Raw genomic sequence first — 23,331 nt, 5'->3', positions numbered from 1 at the left:
ACAGTAAAGTAAAGAAAGCAGATTATTTTTAATTGCACTGTTCTTTAGGCTGGTATGGTAAATTTTGAGGAAAGTGACCTTTAACCTCTTGGACACTAGGCCTGTTTTCGAGAAATATGCTTGAAAATAACATGCCCAAAATGAATTGAATATATCTCAAGAACTACAGAGTTTATTTTAGTTGTTTTGGTATCAAAATAAAGGCAAGACCCCAGAGAATATGTTACAGGTCTAAAAACCATCTTGGGGCGAGTGCTGAGGATCCAAATTTGGGTCCTCATGTTGTGAAAAGGTTAAAATAGTTTTTTTTCAGCTTTAAATTTTAAAAAGAACAGTTTTCTTTATCACAATGCCTTTTGTAATTGGGATCTGTGCAGCACCTGAGAGTTGCCCCAAACGTTTCTGAAAAGCTCACCAGTGTTTGGTAAAACAGGACATTGCAAATGGAAAACAATAAGTGTCAGAACATGAAACAGAATAAAAATATTTATACAGTAGATGGTCCCAAATTACATATAAAAATATAGCAAACAAACAGGTCAGTGTGAAGGTCAGTGCTTAAGTGCTCAGACAAGCTAAAATGCAATCATTCTTAAACTCACACACACAGACATTAAACATGTTTGCATATGCCCCCACCTTCATACTAATCCACACCCAAATCAACGTGATTGTTGTTTTCGTTTACTTTAGAAGCTCCCTTTTGGAGAATCTCTCTTGCATTACCCCTGCATCGAAGTCTGAAGTGCTGAAATAAAAAAGGATGACCTCATTGCAATATCAAGCTTTTTTTCCCCTCTTAGCATCCCTCTCTCCATCTGCCAAACACCACAACTCTTTGCATCCTGTTGGCTCTCCTCTCTCCCTCCCACACTCCAGTCTTCTATGGCCCATTAAGGGCTAACAGGAAGCTAATTGCCTGTTTGATCAACTCTCTGTGGGCCTGGAACTCGAGGCTTTTAGCCCTCTGAGCTGTAGAGGGAAGAAAGACGAGGCAGTAGGGAGATACAATATAAAGGCCACTTGCATATTTTTTTGTTGAATCGTGGTTCTCTTCCATCTCTTTGAGCTCAGCCTTCATCAGACGGCATTGCTTCAAAACGTTTCATTTTCTAAGATCTAAAACCAAGTTCTTCCAAAGCTAATGTTGGCTATTAACAGAGCTAATCCTAACCCTGGTATTACCTGATTGGTGGTTGAGCGCATAGATAAAAAAGAGAGGTGGAGACGGAAGATGGAGGTTGGAGAGCACCGTGAGGCTGGCGACAGACTGACTTGAAGAGGAAACCTGACCAGACCCCTGGTGCTTGAATAAAGCTAAAAATAAAGACAAGGAGGCTTCTTCTGCTGACCAAACAACACACTCACACACACACAACATGCGCACAAAGGTTGTACAGCAGGAGGACGCATAGACACATTTGCACACGGCCTCACACGCTACCATGACACAACTGATGCATCCTCTCTGGTTAAATAATTCCCAGTTCAGTTCTGGGCAGAAAAAATCGTCCATCCACCTCACAGTGTTTTTCTCTAACAAACAATCTTAAAGGGGCCCCGTCACATTCTGAAAATACTACCTAGCTTCTGTTTTTTTTTTACGCCAATCGCTAAATGCTTCTGCAAACATTCTTTTTCAGGCTTAAAAACAGCTTAGTAAACACTAGCGGGAGAAACGCTTGGCGTATATCTCTGAAGAAGAATATATGTTTTGTTGTGTTTTCTTCATTAGCATACGACGTGACAGGGCCCCTTTAATAACATTTAAACTCACTCGGTACAGTGCATGGTCCCATTTTTGGTTTCAGATTGTGGGTACAGTCACTATATGTCCTTGATGCTTTGCTTAGCCCTAGTCAAGCGTTCAACATAGCAAAAAAACGTTCATATTTCCCTTTTCTCCTTGTATTGTAAGAAATGCATCTTAGGATTAATTTGAGTACTTGATCTAGATTTCTGTTCCAGGAGAGCAGAACGCCTGTTGGCAAAGATTGTACACAGCGCCAGGGGCCCCTTTCCTTTCTCTCTCGGTCGGTCGCTTCCCTCTGTGTTCTGCTCAGACTCTTTGCTCAGGGTGGGGAGGAAGGAGGTTTCACTATAAATAAATAGATTTTATCAGGTTGAGATAACGTGACAAAAGGCAAAGAGAGGTTCTTGCTGTCTGAGAATTGTTAAAAGGTAAACTGATGGTTTCTCCTTCAAGCTGAGCTCCCGGTTTCAGGCATTAGCTCTCCAACATGAACAGGCACAATAAATAGTTGGTCCCCCGTGAGCTGGAGATTCAAATTCAAAGTGTACTAGGAGAATAACGCTTCCATAGCATGTTTGTTGGGTCGGTATATCTGAAGGCAGGTGGATGCCGGTATCTCCACTTTGCATTGGTCATTTCCCTTCTCTAAATATGTCATAGGGACTTTTCCAGGTCTTTGCTTCGCAGCGGGGGGTAACCAGCATTAGGGTTGGAGGCAGAAATTTTGCGACACACTGTGTTGGTGTTGCTGCACCTGCATCCAGGCCGTGTGGCTCGGTCATGGGCACACTGGCATAGTGCAAGACACATCTTGGCAGGGGGGTAGCAGCAGAGGCAGGGCAGACAGAGGGCCAGCAGGGCCATGGTGCTCCAGCGAGCACAGGCGTGGGCTGAAGTGCAGGAGCATGGCCGATCAGCGCAGTTATCCTCGTCATCTTGGGCAGAACAGTGATAGAACAGGCCTTTCACACAACACAAGCATGTACTGTACTCCACGGCGGTCTCAGGGGAGCAAAGACATCGTTGTCCGCAAGCCCAGCAAGATGGAAGCCGGCGGGGGTTGCAGCACTCTTGACACTTACATCGACCGCACCTCTCACAGATGAACAAATGTTCATCATCTGTTAGCCCTTTACCAAATGAAGTGTCGGACTTAAGCTCCCCTTTAGGCTGAAAGTGGACAGCCGTGCTAAAGCCAGAGTGAGATGAAGTCAAACCTGCCAGAAGCCGCTGGTCGGACGTGGCGCTGGTTCGAGAAATGGAGGAGCTTACTGTGCTGGAGCGGCTCAGGTGGGCCAGATGAGCATGCTGCTGCTGACTCTGACTACGGGACAGAGCAGAGGAGAGAGAGGAAGGCTGGGGGTGATGGCTGTATACGATACGGTCCTCATGGGCGTAGTAGAATCCTGACTGGGATGCCGGTTCCAATGCCACCGGTCTCTCCACATAGTCATTGTTGGCCCGGATAGCACGGATCTGCTCTATTGAAAGTACTGAGTCTAGCTCATTTCTCAGAGAATGGGTGTGCTCCATCCTAGTTAGCCAGCTGTGTGGCACCAGGGCAGGATGCTGGGGGCCTCCCAAATCTCACGGGACATCAGACATATCTGCAAACACACAGAAGAAGAAGAAAGCCTCAGTCTTTGGTGGTTATCTGAAAAGATCAAAAGCTTTTTCTTATGCATGAAGCTGGTGCTGAACTGGACAGCTCCTCCAGTGACAGACTGCTGCACCTTAAATGCACCAGGGAGCGTTATCACAGATCCTTCCTCCCAGCAGCTGGAAGACTCTAGAACCACCACTGTTCCCAACAACCTCAACCAGTTCTTCCATTCATGCTGATTTTGCTCAGTTTCTACCTTCGTCAGTTGAATAACCTGCTGCTGTCATTCTGCACATCTCTGATGTTGCTGCTATTTTCAAATTACTGTAAAAATGTCCATAGCTGCATATTGGTTATTTATTCTCCAGTTTTATATTGTTAAAAAACTTTACAGTATTGTATTGTTTATCTTTTAACTCTTCACTATTATGTTATTCTTATACATTTTTCTAAATTTTCTAATGACCATTTTGTTCTATATTTTTGCTGCTGTAAACACCAGAATCTCCACATTGGGGAACAATAAAGAGATTCTCGATTCTATTCTATTCTGTTCTGTTCTATTCGTCTGCTCTTCAGCATTGTTTTCCAGTTGGATATGGCACAGTAGGCATCAGGCCACGCCCCCACCCCCAAATCCTCCTCTTTATCTGATTCAGTAGAAATGCTGAAGCTAATTATTTACATTTTACATCAGAAAATTGATTCCTAGTTTGTTTCGTGTTATTGCTTTGCTAAAAAGTATGTCTTATACAACTTTCTGGAGTTTCTTTTCTTAGCTCCTGGACATAAAGATGCTGCAAGATAAAAAAAAAAAAAAAAAAAAAAACGAAAAAAAGCACTGTACAGTCAGGGTTTAATCTTATCCATCAGTTCTTCCATTTTCTGGCCTGGCTCATTTCTTGATAATCAGTGCAGGCCGTGATAATGGCAGATTTTTTTACAAACGGATTGTAGTAGCAACCATCATTCCACCATGCAGCCCAAATCATTTTCAGGTAAAGCAGCTAAACTATGAGGAGCTGCATGCAGGAGAACTTGCTACTTCTGGTTATTGGTGAACATCTGTGTTTTCATTCATTTTGATGTTTCAAATTTTTGGAAATGTGGACACATTTCATTAATCAAGGTGAAGCCATTTGACTGCAAAATTATATGGCAGCAAAAAGCTAAACACTTGCAATCTAAAAGAGACAAATGGGATACGGAAAAGGTTATGCAACAGAAACGGGAGCAGACCAAACAGCTGTTTTTCCATTTTTGCCTTCCTGCAAAAGCTTTCACCGATAGTGATTTTTTTATTTTAACCTTTTTTTGGACCAAGCAAAAAACTCCAGATGAAGCATTTTAAAAACTTTTATGGAGCAGTGGGAAAAACGCAGGTGAATGCACATGAAAAACAGCAATTTATCCCTGGAAAGGAAGGAAAGTTGATTTCTTACTACATATTCATAACAAAAATACTAATTAGAATTCTTTATTTAATTTTCTTTATTTAAAGAGACACAGAAAAAATTGCAGCATTTAGGTTTTTATGCCTTCCTGGTTTGACAATTTACCCGCTTTTTTTCTTTCCACAGGTCTATCCATGCAGCAGATGAGGAGGGACGGCCTGGTTGAACGAAGATGCATTTTTTAAATTAGTTTGAGAAGAGAGGTCCTGCTGGCTAATCTCATCAGACAGATCAGTGGCTGTGGCGCACTCAGACTCTGCTCTCCTATCAGACCATCTAATTGTTAAAAGGGCAGAAGCTTATCCTTCATTTTCATGACCTCATATTTACTTACAACTGCTACCACCCCTAAAAATGGCGCTGATCCTGGAGGTCATGTCAGTTGGTTGGTCACAACATAGACACCTTATTTTTAAGCTTAACTAGGGGCTTGACTTGTCCGCTTAAACTTCTGCACTTTTTTGACACCATGTAGAGTGTTGATTTTATGTATACACATGCATATTTTTATGCTGTGCGGGCAGTGCTTTTATTTTATTTTATTTACTTTTATTTATTTTAGTTATTTTATCTTTTTGTGCAGCACTTTGGAAACCTTGTGTTTATTTAAATCGTGCTATATAAATAAAGTGGATTGGATTGGATTTTTTAATAATAGAGTTGACAAATCTGAAATTGTGTTTTAGTTTAATTCTTTAACAGAATGTTAATTTATAATAATGATTTAAAAGAGCAATAAGAACTTCACACAGCTGTATTTTTTTCTGTATTTTTCACCGATCAAGTCTGATCAACTTTATAAAGTTTATAACTTTATAACTTTTTTATGTTATGTCAACTCAATTTAATCTGCTTAGATTCAGTGTGGTTGCCCTGAGATAGACTGGCAACCTGTTCTGGGTAGACCCCTCCCCTCACCCATAGACAGCACCAGCATCCCTCGCCAACCCAGCAGGGATAAGCGGGACAGAAAATGGTTGGATGATAGATTCAGTGTGACCTAAAGGAAGACCTAAAGTAGACATCCTCAAAGACGTTCCCTAGAGCTGCTGTCCTGCAGGTTTTAGAGTTTTCCCTGCTTTAGCACAGCTGATTTTGATGACTGCAGTTCAGAAAAAAGCCTGTTAATCAGCTATCAATGGAAATCAGCTGTGCTGAAGCAGGGAAACCTTTAAAACCTGCAGGACGGCGGCCCTCGGGGACCAACTTTTGGGATGCCTAAACTAAAGCATGATTGTTTACCTTGCAAGCAAAATGAAATATCATAAGTTTTGTGAATTCACGAACTCACAAAAACGTATCTTGCCAGAGGCCAAAGGATGCATTATCCTCAATACAGAAATGTTTTGGACCAATGAAATGCAGGGATGTCTATGATTTCATCGCGTCGACAAGAGGTGGAAGGCTGAAGCAAAAATGGCTGCGGGAGTTTGAGCAGAAATACGCTCTATTTCTTTCTCAAAGACGAGCAAAATAAGAGATTTTTGCCTCGGTGGGTGGGAAACATCTTTCCCAACCTGGATTTGTTAAGAGTCTAAATCAACAGGTAACTCTGCTAGTTGTGAAACAAACCAAGGGTATTATAAGTCAGATCTCGATGCTGCTGCTGTGATTGGCTAAACGCTCAACATGGGAGGCATGTGTAACTGGATTTTCCCAATCAGATGGAAGAATTGAATGTCCCGCCCTTTTGCAAAGAACTTCTACAGGAGTCTTGCCAGATTGATAATGTGTAGAAGTCAAATAGAGCTACATCATTCTGACTTATGCCAGGTTACATGATGGTAAGGTGAAGGAAAATATGACAATTTTTTTTCTAAAAATATAAGATACATCCTTTAATTATTCCTCCCCTAAATTTAATCGAAATGGTCTTAGAGATCTGTTAGAAAAACAGTTCAGACAGGTCAGCAGTTATTAAAAGAATCCATGTCAAGGATAGCCACAATAACTAAACTAAAAAACTAGAAAAACATGATTATTCTGGATAAAACGCAGAGATTGATATTGTACATGGGAGAATCTTTTGACACTTATTAGCGCTGTACGTTTTTCAAATCTGGTCTTTAGGAAGCACTGGAATGATGAAAGCCACTGTTCAAAGAAAGCATAGAAAGTGTTAGGATTCCAGTTTGTCTGGGTTGTTTCCGTGTTTTTCTTCTCTCCACCACCAGATGGTGCCCTGTCCTCGTTGGATCTCCCTGCACACCTGCGGCTCATTGGGTCATTACCAGAGGAGTATATGAGCAGCAGGCTGTCACTACCTCTATGCCAGAGTGTTTGCCAGTGTTGGGTACTCTAGCCATACTGAGATTAGCAGAGTCTAACCTTAGTCTTTTTCTCTTTTAGTCTAAGCTTGTTTTGTGTTTGTTCTTCGGCAGGAAGCCTTCCTGAAACACTGGATAATCCTGGACCTTCTACGTCCCTGGAAGGATAATCTGAGTCACACTGAGCAAGAAGAAACCTCCACATGATCCGTTCAAGTCCACCTCTGGAAAACCAGGTGACAGTCCACTCCTTTACTCCTCTGGGTCCAACATTAGTCTGCCTGTCCACTCTCCAATGAGTTCCTTCTTTTCTGGATTAAACCGCACAAACTGGATCAAATCAATAACCAAGAGCCCCCCAAAGGGTGAGTGCCTCTCCAGCAAAATACAAGTCTCAGTCTTTGTTTCCCACGGTCCCTGAACTGATCATAGTGACCTTCCCTTCAGAGTTTCCAGTTCCGGTTCACCAGTCCACTGAGGTCCAACATTATTACCCAGCAGAATATCTCTCTCCTGTATTTCTCTGCAAACCTTTAATAAACCAGTTAACTTTTACCCTTGGTTTCTGACTGTTTCTCTGCATGTGGGTCAGATCTTTAAAGCCCATTATGACAGAAAGTGCCTAACATGTTAAAGATGTTACCCTTCTCGAAAGTTTGGAAAACATTCAAACCACTATGTTGAAAGAAAAGCCTTTGCTATGGTAAAACATGTTGAAATATCCTCATGCTATGGGGAATATTTTGTTCAAATAGTTGTTTTGAAGATTAATGCAGGTCCTGCTGGTGAAATAAGTACTAAACACGCCAGTGTGGGTTAGGGTTGGGCATGGAAAGCCTAGACAACAGCAAAATCTCTCACTAATTAGAAAGCAATCCTGCCCCTTGTCAGTGAAAATAAATATCAGCTGGATCAGTCCCAAATTATAGCCTACAAAAGGGTGTCTCAGATATCCTCCTTCCAATCTTTCAGAGTTTAGGCATTTTTTTGTATTTTAAATATACATGTAACAAATTTCATTCACACAGAACTGAAAGATTTAAAGCTCTAAATGTTGCAAAGGCAGTTCAACAATTGAATCAAAAGGAAATTAATACAAATTGCAGCAAATTTTCAGATTATCTACATATTAATATTTCCACTTCACAATTATACATGTAGGCCTTGTCTTGATCTGACCTATAAACATATAAAAAGAGCATAAAGTTTTGGAGCTGAAACATGACTGAGTTTAAAGAAAAAAATTGGAAAGATTTAAATAACATAAAAGTTAAAAGTAATTAATCTGGATAGTTACAGGTGGGATCTAAGTGTTTAGTGAAATATAATAAAGATAAATTTCACAGATGTTATTCATACAAAATAAAGACTGTTCAAGCAATTAAAGTCGTAGGGAAGCGGCTGTTCCAACTGTTGCGTTTCCGAATTCTCCCGAGTGGTGCCCGACTTTACACGAGTGAATAAAGTGAATGTGATTGGTCGATTATCAAGGGGGCGGGATTTTTGTGGCGGAAGGTTCGCAAGCTTTTTGGTTGCGGCCGGTTTGTCTGAAGCATCTTGCTAACCAGTTAGCATCTTAGTGCTAGCAGGTTCCCAATGGGAAATTCCATTGGGACCAAGCAGCACTAAATTGGTGACTTAGAAACGACGCTGTCAAGGAACGCTATGGACAGCGGAAACATGCAAGAGGAGGAGACTTTAGTGTCGGAGGTCGTGGATGAGTCTCCTCCATCCTCCATTTTTTATTTAGAGGAGGAAAGCGGGGACGAAGATGTTGTGGAAGAGGACGCCAGGGCGGCAGAAGCTTGGTTTGGTGTAGAAGGCTTCCAGCCGTACATGTTTGAGCCCTTGCCTCGCAACGCTGCCAGTTCTGTTAGCTCTACGCCTGCTGAAGACACAGACGTCCATCCCCGTGAACACTGGGACGCAACTCAATGGGAAAGGAAAGGATTCTGGTTTCAACCGTTGCGTATATTAGCTGCGACATATGAATCAAGATGCTATGATCGAAAACATTTGATTGACAGATGACCGTTGATATATGATTGGACGAATTTAGGTGTTCAGGCTGACGTAGAACTAACTGGCCTGCAGAAGATAACGAAAAAAACACAGATTTTAAGGAGGATTTGGGGGGTTTTTTTATATATAAATTTTCTAAATTTTGGGACAATATCGTCTGATAAAGAGTATATTTATATACATATTTAAGCCAGAATGATTTGGCTGTTAAATGGGATTTCCCTGCAACTTTAAATTCCCTTTAATATATCTGAAAATTGTTTATCAAAAGCAATGAACTGGCAATTTGTTTTGGTAATATTTAAAAAATAAGTTGTGAACGATTTTTTTTACTGTACACATAAGGAAAGTTATTTAGAGTAACAATGTACTTAATTATACCTTTTGATTAAAAGACATTGATTTAAAGCTTTTAATCCCACTAACCTCAGCCCTTCTTCAGTGATTGGCTAAACTGAGTGCTGCTGTTGTTTTGGCTGCTGCTGTTCCACCTGTTTCTGCTGGGGAGTGTCTGCTATCAATGCTCTGTCCAAAACAACTGGGAGAGGATTGCAAGTGTGTAAATGGGTGTGTTAGCCTCATATATGCACACACATGTAACGTGTGTTGACCTGAAAAGCTGCAGGCCGGTAAAGGCAGCATCTGGTTTCTTGCAAAGCTGCAGTATACTGTAGGTGCCTCTGTGTTTTTTTAATGAGTCACATGTGTGTTATTGTCTGAGGAGTCCAGATAGCTGTCTTCCCAAACACGGTTTCCATGGACACATCTTCCAGTAAAAGGGTGTGAGGTGCCGTCTGTAGCAGTCACTTCAATGAAGGCTTTGTGTAAAAGTATAACCGACCCCAGAAGTAAAAGCATTAAACTCAGTGTTTGACCTGCACACCATCAGAGGCATTAAACTAAACTTCATGAACTTTTTTTGTCCCTTCTTCTAATTAACATACCTTATAAAGAAAATGATTACAACTAGATGTAAGCAGTGTGTGGCAATTATAAAGAAAGACTGATTTATACAGTTAGAAGTGATTGATTCATGCATGCAGACGGTTAACATCACCCTTCATTCAGTCTAAGATCTTTTTTGTTCTCATTGACGGTCAAGATGGCAGACCCCTTAATAACATGACCATCACATTACTTTTCTGTATCAGAATTTATTTGTTTTTTTGCCGCTTGAAGAGCTTTATTTTCCAATAATGTCAATTTCTGGTTTTCTTTGGCTACTAATAAATGAACAGGAAGACACCAATCAGGTTTAGGCTCAGTACAGCTGTCAGGACCATTTCTAAAGTGCAGCAGTGATAAAATGTAAACATGGCAGCGCATGTGAGCGGAACGGAGCGTGGAGCTAGCGGTGGAGCAGAGCGGGAGAAATATGGTGGAGAGCAGAGCGGTTTCAATTCAAAGGCCAGAGCGAGCATTTCGCTCCACTCCAGTTCGCTCCGATGCGCTCACGTCAATTAAAAATGTTGGATTATTACATTTTTAAAATAACATTTATTTGATGTAAGTGTGATTTTTTCCTATAATCTGTTCTACTCTGTTTCAACTTTACAATAGAATCGCTAAGATGAGGATTGCATATTGTTTGCTAAAAAGTGGGATAAAATATCATAAAAACAGAGACTAACAATTCAGAGTGGGTTTACATAAAGTGATCGTTGTTTTAAGAGCCTGTTTTTTGAAAATGGATCACATACCTGCATTATATGCTATTAGCTCATTTGCAAAGTGACCTTTCTTAATGTCGTCTAGTAAAATAAATGAATAATTAAATAGGAAAGGCGGGGCAACATGGATGGAGCGACGTTCTACGTTCGCAGCTGCGATAATTTAACAGCCAGTTCAATAAGATAATCCACATGTATCTGTTAGGTTTCTGTTTCTGTTATGTTTTTCTTTTGCTCCTTGATTTCTAGTGTTTAGTTTTCTTTTCACCATGTTTCTTTATCCTAGTTATTTGATCATTATTTTGTTGTTGTTTTCTTGTTAGTTCCTGTCTTCCAGGTTTTCCATTTGTTGTCCTCTGCTGCCCTCTTGTGTCCTCTTTCTCTTGCTCTGTTTTCTGTTCTGCCCTCACCTGTTTTCAATTCCCTCATTAGCCCTCTCTTTGGCTACGTTCACACTGCAGGCCTTAATGCTCAATTCCGATTTTTTTGTGAAATCGGATTTTTTTTGTGTGTCCGTTCACACTTCCAAGTATATGTGACTTGTATGTGATCTACTGTGTGAACTGAAAGCGTTCAACCGAAGTGTCCCGCATGCGCACTCGAGGATGCGATGACGTCACATGTAGCAAGCGTCCTCAGTGTTTGCGGAAGTAAACATGACTCGTAATACCGCAGCGTATATTGCGTTCTTTAAGCACATTACAAACGAAATCTTTTTAAGAAGATCAAAAAGAAAGACCCTCCCCCGGTTCCGGTAAGACCCTTCGAGTTTGGTCTGAATCGAGCTATCTTTCCAAATATGAATTAAGTCAGCAACCTCACTTTCTCTCTATTGACTGCTCTCTGTGTTATCTTCCGCCATGGTTGTTAGTTTTTCCCGCCTCCGCTTAGTAGGACGCAGATTAGTAACGTTTAGTAACATTTGTCAAGTATCAATGACGTGTAGGTCGGATGAATGCGACCTGGCCGTTAAGACACAGGTCGCATTTGAAAAGATCAGATACGTATCGGATTCAGGACCACATATCCAAGTGGCCTGGGTCGCATTTGAAAAAATCTGATCTGTGTCTTTCAGACTGTCATAAAAAGATCAGATACAGGTCACATACGGGCAAAAAAATCGGAATTGGGTCACTTCAGGCTGCCCTCCCTCTTCAGTTTCTGTTTGCTGGATCCTCGTCTAACCTCTGGTAAATCGTCCGTCTGCCTTCCTCGTCTCTTCCTGGTTCCTAGATTTTGGTTTTCCCCTGATGTCTCCTAACCTGACAACAGCCAGATGCGTGTCTCGCTCCGCCTAGCTCCACTCACATACATCTGGGAACCCGCTCATTGAAAGTGATTTCCCCAAACGAATTTATGGTCTGTCCAATCAGGACGCAGGGCGGGTGTGTCCTGGAGTGGAGAAGCGACCGTGAGATTCCAACAACAATGGCGGCTCGCATTGAGGAAGCAAGCGTTAGCATTGATGCTGCTATTTCTTCTGTGTTGTCCAATCTATCTGATATTGTTTCATTAAAAGAACATCAGAGAACGGCTTTGAAGGCTTTTGTTGGTGGAAACGATGTTTTCGCCCTTCTCCCGACCGGATTTGGCAAGAGCTTGACCTACCAAATGGCTCCTCCTCTCACAGCGTCACGGGTTAGCTTCGGTGTGATTGGTTGAAATAGCACGTCAATAAAGATGACAGACAAGTGGCTTATCCAATCATATGCAAGGAGTTTTGATAAGGCCCAGCCTTCAGTAAAGGCAATTCCTATGGCGGGTTCCCAGATGTATGTGAGTGGAGCTAGGCGGAGCGAGACATGCATCTGGCTGTTGTCAGGTTAGATGTCTCCTAGGTTCTGGTTCGTGAGTTATTTTTTGTTGGATTTTTTTATTCCTGCCTCAGTGCCTGTGAACCTTATTAAACCACTTAAATTCACCTCTGCCAACTCGTCTCTGCATTCGGGTCCTCCAAACCAACACTGCTCTCTGACAGTATCGGTCACATCGTTAAATCAAACGCTGTGAGTCCTAGGGCCCTGGAATCATTACAGGAAGGAAAAATATCAGAAAATGACTTCTCCTGAAAATTTAAGCGAGTGTGGAGCGATTTCGCCGGAGCGGCAGGAAAATGAAGGTGAGAGCAGAGCGTATGAGTGAACATCCTCCAGAGCGGCGAGCGGGAATTGTGAGGTGCTTCCGTTCCGTTCACACTCTCTCGACTCTACAATGCCACACTACAATAGCAATAACTTGTGCAATGTATAATGTGCAATTACTATTTATTACCCTGTGCAATAACCTGTTTCTCTATATTTGACACCCTGTGCAATAACTATATATATAAATATAAATATCCATCTATATAAATACTCATGTAAACACCCTGTGCAATAACCCTGTATAATGATCCTACAGTAAAAAACAAACTGCCCTATGTGGACACACTGTATATACTGTATATATCCCATGCACCTTTTTCTTCAGTTCAGGATCAAGCTCAGCATCCTTCTCGTTTGCTCACAGTCAGATGATCTTTAAAAGTCTGTTAAACACCAATAGAGTGTCTTTATTCAGAAACCTCTCCAGATCTGCTGAACAACAGACCACTACAGCGATCATCATCTACACCAACGCGCTGTAAAAAAAAAAAGCCAATGAGTTACTACAAAATACAACTTTGAGATTAATAAAGTATTTTAAGTTTAACTTGAATTGAATCAACTACTAAATCTCATTGAATGTTTAGATTGAGACCAAGATTAATTCAGGTGTGATGCAATACATAAAACTAAAATCCACCTAGATTTGCATCATGCTGCGATCCAACAGAAACATTATTGAAGTTTCTGAACAGGATTTGCATAAATGGATTTAAAGGAATGGTCCTGAAGTGGCCCAAACTACGAGGAAAGCAGTGGCAGAGAGAGAGACGATGTTTTCAGAGGCTGTCAGCAGTAACCTGAGGATCGGCCTCTGAGGGAGTATTAGTGATGACTGAGCCGCTACCTTGGGACACACCCACACACTCTGCTCCATCACTACTTTCTAGGATTAGAAAAACAGCGCACGCTTCGTCTTTGCTGCAACAGGACTATTTGACACATCATGTTTAAAATTCTATTTTATATGTGTGGTAAAATATAAATATATACTTAATTTGCATTAAATGTGCCTTTTATCTTTTTGTACTTTCTTTAGAAAATGATGACTATGATAACAATTCAGATGTTTATTATTAATAGTATTTCCAGTGTTTATTTATTTCCAGCTTTCCCGGAAAAAGAACATCCTCCGCTACAGCGTTAAGCTGGAAGTCAACCAGACTTATAAACTGCATAGCTCCTACGTGTGACTCAGTAAAGAACCATAAAGAGGCATAAAATCTACATTCAGACCTTTTTTTGCATAAAATTCTATCAACTTCTATGAAAATAAAGTACTTTACACATCTATCATTGACTGGATATAGTTAGAGTGGCTCAGGTTATCCTGATCTATCTCTATAGTTCTGCTGCTATAGGCTTAGACTGCTGGAGGACATAGGGACCCCTTTTTCATCATTCTGCTTCATTCTATCTCTATTCTCCCACTCTGCAGAATCTGTTAGTTCAATCTCTAACGTTCTGCTCTCTCTGCTTTTTCTCATAGTACCTTCATCTGGTCTGTTCCTGTTTGGCTGTGACTCCATCCTGGAGAGAAATATCAGCTGTGCTGCTGCCATCAACACCTTTGTTTCTAGATGTTGGAGCTTGGCCTGTTTTCCAGTGTAGTCCTGTTTCTCTGACTGTGACTAACTGGATGTGCTCTCTTCATCCTCTGACATGGGAGCTGGCTCGGAGCTCGTCTGCCTGGCTGTGTGTTTCCTGGACGGGGCCGCCTGTGGAGCTGGTTGACAGTTGCCTTTTGTATCTATGCTTCTTTTTCTATGTCTGCTTCTGTCTCCTTGAACCCCAGTGGGCCTCAGCAGATGGCCGCTCACACTGAGCCTGGTTCTGCTGGAGGTTTCTTCCTGTTCAAAGGGAGTTTTTCCTCTCCACTGTCGCTACAAGCATGCTCAGTGGAGGGATTGCTGAAGAGTCAATGAGTCGATGCAATCAGCTGGTTTTCCTTAGATAGAAAACTTTGCATCAATCTGACTGGATGATCTGGTGAACTGGAAAGTGCCTTGAGATGAAATGTGTTGTGAATTTGGCGCTATATAAATAAACTGAATTGAATTGAAATAAGATAATAAGGCCTTCACTAAAACAATCATTCACTGTCTTATTGTTTGCAGAAAGAAATACTGATTAAAAATCTTACTTCCATTCATAGCAAAATGGAGGAAGAAGTTATCTCACCATTCATTGTCTGACTTCCCGTCTTTTGCTGAATGTAAACTCAGCATTGGATGAAGCGTCTCTTGCAGATGACATCATGGTTTCAGGCTATTTTAAAACAGACAGCAGTGACCCTTTGGAATGAGGAGGGGGTGCCCTTCCCTCTTCTTTCCTTCCCTCTATCATCTTTCTTTCTACTCTCTACTCCCACTTTCACTTTCCCCAGTTTCTCTGCATTGCTTTTCAGCCGTTCAGCGGTACGCACCTTTTGTCTCGTTATCAGGACAGAATGCATTAAATTGAATCTTACTGTTAGGACTGAAGTTATCAACTTAAGTTAATGTGAGTGTGCAGGCGGCTGTCGTCGATTGGTTCCTAGACGACGACAGAGACGTCCGATTGGTTGCCTCCCGGAAGTGACGGATATAAGGTCTGTTGACGAGGACTTCCTGCATTCATCCTCGGCTCATCTCAACCGGCCGCGCTGTTTAACATCCTGCAAAAGTTCTGGAGCTTTTAGGAGTTTGCTGCCGTTTCTGTTTCCTTAGTTTTCTCATGTTTTTATTAATCAGGGAGGCAAGTTTTTAGTAATTTATTTACTTTCAATTAGGTAAGTGGAATTATATTCAGACAGTCTCTTTGTTTTCGGCCCTACCTCTCTATGAAGTCATAAGCTCCACTTATTATTATTTCTCAATCAAAAATACTTCTTTCTTAAATAAATAACTTCATAAAATGTTCAACTTAATGTGTGTTTGCTGCTTATGATCTGAAGAGGATGGATCCTTTATGCTATGATCTGTAGGCGGGTCATAACACTTATGGATTATAATCTGCTTAAGGAGTGAATTTAATTTTGCTAACAGCAATGGGCTGGAGTCCAGCTGCATTTCCAACTAATTCTGTTTCCTTATTAAGCGCAGATGTCCACATTATTCTTATTTCAAGTTTAATCCCAATCTAATATTGAAAACATTTCTCTTAGATCTCATCACACATAATTACACTAAGAGTTTTAAATCAATAGGATTCAGCAGATCAAAACATTTACCAACGTTGCTTAATATTCTGCCTGCTGCATGATTTTTTTTCCCTTCAAGAACTTGACTAGCACAAAGACCCAGGGGCCCTCCTCCTGACGCCCTCGGGGGGCACAGCAGAATTCAATGACAATAAATTGGACAAGATACCGGATGTGCCGAATCTGACCCCAACGGAAAGACTGAAATAGACACTGCAGACCAGAGTCCAGCAGAGGAAGGAGGAAACGAGGAACAGGGAGCGCCAGAGAAGGAGGGAACCATGCATGATGTGCAAGGATGAACATTTAGACAACCACAGATTTTTTAATCTAAATTAAACTCAGTTAAAAACATTCTTAAGAGATATAGAGATATAAATGAATGCTGGCATCAAATCACAACATTTTACCTCTCTGCTGCCACGGTATTAAGAAGATAAATGTGATACAGAACAAACCTTTCAGAAATGAGTAGATGGTCATTAACAGTTAAAATTATTTGTTCTGAATAAATCTTGTTTCATTAGAACAAATTCAACAACAGTCTCCAAGTACAGAAGGTAACCAGGTTTAAATTCTTAAAAACCTTAAAGAAAGCTGGTTAAAAAAAAATTATAATAAACGCTGTAAATGTTGCAGTAATTCATATTTATTTTTTGTATATTTTTATATATATATATTACTATATTATTTAAAAAGTAAAAGTAAAATCTGTATGTAGGATTATTTCAAATATTAACAAATTACAATAGGAAGCAAAAAGTTATCTAAGAATCATATTTTAGCCTCATCCACCTCAGGCCTTATTGGATCTTTCTGATCTCCTGGAAATATAGAAAATAATAAGAAGCTAAGGAGGCTTAGTGAAGTTAACTTAAAAATAGACTCTCCTCACAGGTCAGCGTTTATCTCTGTATAAATAATTGTGTGTTTTATTTCTACTCAGAGGATTATTTTTTATATATCTCCTCTCGAAGCACAAAAAGAACAACAGCGTAGAAGTGAACTTTTGACAGAGAAAACTAGATGGTCTCCAATGTGGCTTCCATGCAAGTTAGTGTTAATTAATTAAAAGCTTTCTGACAGTTTTATCTCATCAAACTAACATAGTGCAGAAAAGTGTGTGAGTCTTTGAATGGTGGCAGCAGGTCCTCCAGGGCCGCTGTCCTGCAGGCTTTAGAGGTTTCTCAGCTTCAGCACAGCTGATTCTGATGATTGCAGCTCAGCCTGAGCCTGTTAATCAGCTATCAATGGAAATCAGCTGTGCTGCAACATGGAAACCTCTAAAACCTGCAGGACCCACTTTGGAAATGCCTGGTGGAGAGTAATGTGTTGTTACTGGCCTGTGTTGCTACTAGTAGTATAATTAACAATAATTAATTAATTAATAACAGATCAGTGATCTGACCTTCAAGTGGAACAAATTGAATGCAGTTTAAGAAGGAGCAGCATCTCCAAAAGGAGAAGTTACTCTGGCTACTGGCCAAGACATCGAAGATATTTACAAACCCTGACCTTAAAATCCAAAAAGGCTGCCTTATGGAGCGATCACATTTAATGTTTATTTGGACTTTAGTGTCTATATTTATATATAGAAAAATAGTTTCCGTTTCAGGAAGCCATCTATGTTAAGAAAGGAAAACCAACCTTAAACAGGGGGGGGGGGGGGGGGAACTCGGGTTACGGCTCAAAACCCTCCAATGCAGCGATAGAGTTGATTCCTTCCCGCTATCATCGCAGCTCCAACCCCTCTACAGGAGAACAGAAGACCTCACCTGTTCATCCAGGCCAACTATTCCCTCTAACGACCCCCCTTTCAGAGACACTGACAGGTATGGGGCATTGCAGGCTAACAAAGAAGCCAAACGACCCCCATTCCAAAGGGGGGGACCCGTTCATCCGTTTCTATTTGCATGTTTTCTAAACTAAAACCAGGCTTTGTTGGGCTGCTGGATAAAACCTGGAACTAAACGCTATTTCTGACATTTGGAATTGAAAAATCTTCCTGGATGGAAGAGAAACGTCTTCAGACTTGGAAACAAATTCCAGAGGATTGATTTTTAATTTCCTTTTTTTGGCAGTTTCAGTTATGAAAGCCAGTTTTGTGATAAACTGATTCTATTCAGTGTATTTCTATAGCTCCAATTCACATCATGTCATCTCAGGTCACTTTCCAGTTCACCAGATCATCCAGTCAGATTGCTTCAAAGTTTTCTACCTAAGGAAAACCAGCTGATTGCATCGACTCATTGACTCTTCAGCAATCCCTCACACTAAGCATGCTTGTAGCGACGGTGGAGAGGAAAAACTCCCTTTGAACAGGAAGAAACCTCCAGCAGAACCAGGCTCAGTGTGAGCGGCCATCTGCTGAGGCCCACTGGGGTTCAAGGAGACAGAAGCAGAGATTCAGGCCATTTACCATATAATATAAGACATACAACATAATGACTTAGTTGACCCCATAACTGTTCAAATGTGCAAATAAAATCATAAATGAACCTTGATTATTTGCTGATGATATTTAGTTTTTCTTTATATAAAATTCTTATAGCTTTGCACTATCTGCTCTTTTTATCTGCAAAACATACAGTTTCGGTGGTTTTGGAAAAGGCTGTACAACAATAACAAGGTTATCTTAGCTTATTTCTGGCCATTCTTCGTGTATGAATTAATTAGGCCCAAAATGATCAGAATGGGAGGTTTTAGGTGGAACCTTTTTTTATTGCATCAACCAGTTTCTTTCTGAAGTCACAGAAGCTCATCCCCAAAGATAAGTTGGTAAAATATCAGGCTAAACAGTGGAAGGTTAATACCAACAGAGATTTTGCGTCACAGATTTTTAGAAGTGGAATAAATAATTTTCAATGAGCCACTTCTGTATCAAAATTAAGATAAGAACTTATCATTAATTTCCTTTAAATATATACACATATAATTTCCTAGCCTTAGCAAAATTGTGATTGGATGTGAAAATGTATCTTTTTAACCCTGTAATGCCAAATGTATCATATTTGATACATACGGTTTCTGAAATGTTTTGCATTATTTAACGGTAAAAACTTTGCTCAAAATCCTGTTGTACACAATCAGATTTACCTGATAACAGCCAGTAGAAGACTACACAAAAAATAATCTTGACTTATCGCATAGTAATAAATTATTAATATCAAAAATGTATTTCTGTTTTTTCTTTTTACATATTTTGTCAAAAGGCCAAATAAGGACTTCAAACCCAAAAAAAAGTAATTTTCTGTTTTGTTTTATTCTTGGATCGGGCTTTAAAGGGTTAAATCTCCAGTCATGCTTCAATGCTCTTTTTTATGACGAACCAACAAACTTTTAACTTCTGTTTTTATGATTTTATTTCTGAAGCGTCAGTTAAAAATGAGCTTTCTCTGCATATGAGAGGTCAAAGAGCTTTTTTTGTTTGTTTGTTTCCTCCAACTAGCTTTCTTTTGAACGAGAAGAGAGTTTAAATTTTTTTTATTTATTTGATTTATTAGTGTCTCCCATAAAAGTTACTCATTTGCTAAATGAGGTTTTGCCATCATTCTGTTTTACTCTTGAGCAAATGACCTATTTCAGAATAAAATGTTCTTATCCTCCATTTCTTTTATCCTCCTTTCTTTGCAGACGGCTTCCCCTCCAAACATCTATCCATTTGTCCAGCTTTAGTTAATGCTTCTTCCCGACGCCCACCGCCTCTCCCTCCCTGCATCCGGTTCATTATCTTTCTTGCCCTTCTTTGCATCAGTCCATCCCATAATTCTCTCATCCACCCGCCCCTCCACGCCCAGCCCAGTGTAGATGGATATTGACGTTCCACATCCGACCTTGAGGACAATCAATCCCGGCCTCGCATGTCCCCAATGCAGTTACATGTTAACTGCTCTAAAGCTAAGTATTGGTTTTAGGAGCGGATAAGCTGGAATAAAGTAACCGAACTTCATTGCAAAGTTGCAGCTCAAACACAAAACATCGCATTTTATGAGGTCTCAGAAAGTTACACAATAGATACACCAGGCCATTGATTCTGCAGGATGTAGCAAATAATTACTAGATCAAAGAAAAAAAAATGTCTATTTTTGGTTTTTAAAAATGCAATAAAAAGAACATGAGATGAAATATTTAAACAATAACTAAGAAAATGCTTCATTATAAAGCTTCCCTGTCAATAACGTTAAAGCAGTGACCAGTTCAGCCAGACTTGCATGTAAAAAAGTCTTATTTTGTACTTTAACTTTTTCATTTTACACACATTTAGACTCATAAACCCTCCTAAATGGGTAAAAAAAAAAAAAAAAACTTAATAATGAGCTTTAGCTTTATTGTTATTGTGTAATTTTTGGTTTATGTTAATTTTGTCTTAGTATTTTTCTCTCCAGCATAAAATGCAGAAAGCTATTCTACACCAAATGTTTAATCAATAATTTTTTTATTTTCATGTCTATGTTATTTCTTTTTTTAAATAAGTGCCGCTTTCGATTTTTCTAAAACTCTAAAAAATCATTTCCACTATTTGTATGTTTTTTTTCATTCATATAAGACATTCAAAATGCAGTGCAAATATATTTTTAATTTCTTAATTGCTGAAATGTCTTAAATTATTCTAGTTAGGCTCCTTTAACCTTGTCATATTTTTCCAACTTGCATTGCATTAATCATAAAACATTTGCACGTCAAACGAAGGCTATGAGAAACGTGTGAAACAAACAATGTTTGTGACTTTTATCCAAAAAGGTTCATTTAGGCCCAGATCAGCAAAGAATTTGCAGTAGAGATGCAGCTACTTGTTCATCACTAAACAAACAGCACTCTAATGTGTTTCATGCATTTTGGTGAACAAATGAATCTTAGATCAAAGCACATATTTCTTAGATACTGTTAAATAACTAAATACTAAAAACTGGATGACATGTTAGAATATAAAGAACTTTAAATTAAAAGCAGGTCTTCAGAAACAAACTGATTATGACATTAAAACTTTGAATAACTCTAAAGTTCTTTTTTTTAATGCTGAAACAGTTTTATCGTCCAAGGTCAGACAAATCATGGATAGATGATGATGAGACAGGATGAATGGATGCTTACCTCTGACTGGAGGGAGATCCATTCTGCAGGCTGAGCTGGTTCTTCCTGGATGTGAGCTCGCAGGATCTCTACACTGGGGGGAGTTTTAATGTCGCAGCTGGGCTTTCTCATAAAAGACAAACCTGTTGTTTTAGTCTTATTGGTATGTGTTTCTTGGCTGAGAGGATGCTCTTCCCCAGTTGGAAGCACCCTCCTCCTCCTCCTCCTTCTCCCCCTCTTTGACTGAGCTTTTCTTGGAGCACTCTGATCCTTGGTGCTTCCTCTTTAGGTCACCCCGTTCTTCACCTCCAGAAAAGAAGCCAAGCTTTTGTGCAAACCGCATAAAAGAGAGCACGCCCTCACTCTGTCCCTGCTTGGCAGAGATTCACTTTGGAATGGATGCTCCTGATGCTGGAATTTGTTCAAAAAAAGAAGAAAAAAAACAGCAGGCACAGCTATGGCTTTACTTTAGTTTGTCTGTAGTTTGTAGGAAAATAATTCTTGGAAAGAATCAGAAGTATCTCCACACAGTAGCTGAACCTGCAGCAGCACAGTATCACAGCACACTATAAAAAATGGATTGCAAAGAAAATTGCACCTTTTAAAGTCTGAACAGGAGGAGATACAGGTTAGAATTGATGGTTAAAAAAACATCCTTAGTTTTTATTAAACTCTCCTTGCCTTTCTGCAGATTTCCTCTCTTCCTTCTAAGAGATGAATGACGGTGAGCTGCATGCAGTCTGTCTCTCTTTCACACACACTCCCTCCAGTCAGCCCTCCTCCTCCTCCTCCTCCTTCCCGTCTGAAACTCCTCCCTCATTTATCACTGAATTCAGCTGAATTCAAATAGGCTGTTTTAACATGGGAGGGCAGAAGTTGGACTTTAACAAGCTTGGGAAACACATCACCATGTAGAGGTGAACCAAAGAGATTTTACAGAAAAATTTCATTCAATTCTATTCAGTCTATTTCTATAGCTCCAATTCACATCATGTCATCTCAGGTCACTTTCCAGTTCAACCAGATCATCCAGTCAGATTGATTCAAAGTTTTCTATCTAAGGAAAACCAGCTGATTGCATCGACTCATTGACTCTTCAGCAATCCCTCACACTAAGCATGCTTGTAGCGACAGTGGAGAGGAAAAACTCCCTTTGAACAGGAAGAAACCTCCAGCAGAACCAGGCTCAGTGTGAGCGGCCATCTGCTGAGGCCCACTGGGGTTCAAGGAGACAGAAGCAGACATAGAAAAAGAAGCATAGATACAAAAGGCAACTGTCAACCAGCTCCACAGGCGGCCCCGTCCAGGAAACACACAGCCAGGCAGACGAGCTCCGAGCCAGCTCCCATGTCAGAGGATGAAGAGAGCACATCCAGTTAGTCACAGTCAGAGAAACAGGACTACACTGGAAAACAGGCCAAGCTCCAACATCTAGAAACAAAGGTGTTGATGGCAGCAGCACAGCTGATATTTCTCTCCAGGATGGAGTCACAGCCAAACAGGAACAGACCAGATGAAGCTACTATGAGAAAAAGCAGAGAGAGCAGAACGTTAGAGATTGAACTAACAGATTCTACAGAGTGGGAGAATAGAGATAGAATGAAGCAGAATGATGAAAAAGGGGTCCCTATGTCCTCCAGCAGTCTAAGCCTATAGCAGCAGAACTATAGAGATAGCTCAGGATAACCTGAGCCACTCTAACTAGAAGCTTTATCAAAAAGGAAAGTTTTAAGCCTAGCCTTAAAAGTAGACAGGGTGTCTGCCTCACGGACTAAAACTGGTAGTTGGTTCCACAGGAGAGGAGCCTGAGAACTAAAAGATCTGCCTCCCATTCTACTTTTAGAAATTCTAGGATCCACTAGTAAACCTGCAGATTGAGAGCGAAGTGCTCTGTTAGGAACATAAGGAACAATCAGATCTCTGATATCAGATGGAGCTTGGCCATTTAAGGCTTTATATAAAACACAAAACAGTTTAATTAAAATGTCCTTACGTAAGAACTGATACTACTAGTGTGAAGTAGTTTTAGGTAAACTAGCCTAATTACAATAATCCTTTAACTTGCATGATGCATATCGGTGAATAAATAAACTATTTCGTTTTGGGTTTTTCTTTCTGCTGTAGCATTGCAGTACTCCTGAGAGTGAACTGGGAAAGTTGCCTGAAG

At 40.2% G+C, this 23,331-nt stretch overlaps 1 protein-coding gene across 1 annotated transcript; it reads right to left on the bottom strand.

Moving 5' to 3' along the window:
- Positions 1 to 311: 311 nt before the first annotated feature.
- On the bottom strand, positions 312 to 21,924 carry LOC119774719 (protein sprouty homolog 3). Its single transcript, XM_038272385.1, has 2 exons — positions 21,186 to 21,924; positions 312 to 3,360 (listed from the first exon to the last, which is right to left on the bottom strand). Exon 2 carries the CDS (start codon positions 3,284 to 3,286, stop codon positions 2,408 to 2,410), a length of 879 nt encoding a protein of 292 aa, XP_038128313.1. The 5' UTR covers positions 3,287 to 3,360; positions 21,186 to 21,924; the 3' UTR covers positions 312 to 2,407.
- Positions 21,925 to 23,331: the final 1,407 nt, after the last annotated feature.

This window comes from Cyprinodon tularosa, unplaced genomic scaffold, assembly GCF_016077235.1.
Source record: "Cyprinodon tularosa strain WSP-4 unplaced genomic scaffold, ASM1607723v1 ctg828, whole genome shotgun sequence".
Classification (NCBI taxonomy): Eukaryota; Metazoa; Chordata; class Actinopteri; order Cyprinodontiformes; family Cyprinodontidae; genus Cyprinodon; species Cyprinodon tularosa.
The sequence above is the reverse complement of the archived record's forward strand: the minus strand, read 5'-3'. Positions and strand labels throughout refer to the sequence as shown.